The following is an 817-nucleotide window of genomic DNA, read 5'->3' on the forward strand; positions in this document are numbered from 1 at the left end:
TGTGCTGATATCGAACCCTTCGTGAGCGTTTTTCAGAGCCTGTGTGAGCTGAAAAACCGTTGTTGTGCTATGGTCTGCTAGATAGTTTGTAATCCAATCCTTGTGTGCATCGCCGATGCAGCATCGGTGATCTTCCTATTTCTGGCACCACCTTTGGCCTTGAAAATGGGTAAGTCATCCACAATTTCTTTCTTGGTCCAGCCGCGTACAGTTGGTGTCCTAACACCGTTGGCCTTGGCTATAGCTCTCCAGTCCTTACCGGTACGGTGAGCTTCCATGATTCTGACCTTGGCAGAATTCGTGACTTTCTTGTAGGGTCCCCTGCGGCGCCGCGGAGGGGTCTGAGCTGCGTTCTCGGCACCTTCAGGGCCGACTTCCGTCTGGACTTGCTGCTCAATGACGTCTCCTTGGAGGTTCATGAAAGAAATAAGCACGAGAGAGAAACACTACAGATGACAAGCTGGGCGACATCTTCCCAGAAGTATCTTCGGGAAAGATGCTTCTGCGCAGCGTAAAGGATTCGTTTACACATTATCTGTCAATTCTAGCAGCACGAAGATTCTTCTGTGTTCATCAGAGCTCTAACCCGAAATTGATGTCCTTGCTCGTGAAGTTGCATTCCTTAATCATGAAATTGATGTCTTTATTCGCGAAATTGAGTTCCCTATTCAGCCTTCATCGCTAAATTGATGTCCCTGTCCGCGAAGGTGACTTCCTTATCAGCTGAATTGATAGCCTAATCCGCCAAAAAGATTTCTGAAAGGTATAGTGTCGGCCATCACTGTAAGACCGTGCAAATTGCACGGCAAATTTCACA

General features: G+C 47.7%; 1 protein-coding gene across 1 annotated transcript; it reads right to left on the minus strand.

Moving 5' to 3' along the window:
• Nucleotides 1–77: 77 nt before the first annotated feature.
• Nucleotides 78–419, minus strand: Pmar_PMAR020954 (hypothetical protein; the record flags this gene model as incomplete). The annotated part of the gene is made up of 1 exon (XM_002783328.1): nt 78–419. One exon carries the CDS (start codon nt 417–419, stop codon nt 78–80), a length of 342 nt encoding a protein of 113 aa, XP_002783374.1.
• Between the last annotated feature and the right edge of the window lie 398 nt (nt 420–817).

The sequence above is a fragment of the Perkinsus marinus genome (genome assembly GCF_000006405.1).
Source record: "Perkinsus marinus ATCC 50983 genomic scaffold scf_1104296937088, whole genome shotgun sequence".
In the NCBI taxonomy this organism is placed as follows: Eukaryota; Perkinsozoa; order Perkinsida; family Perkinsidae; genus Perkinsus; species Perkinsus marinus.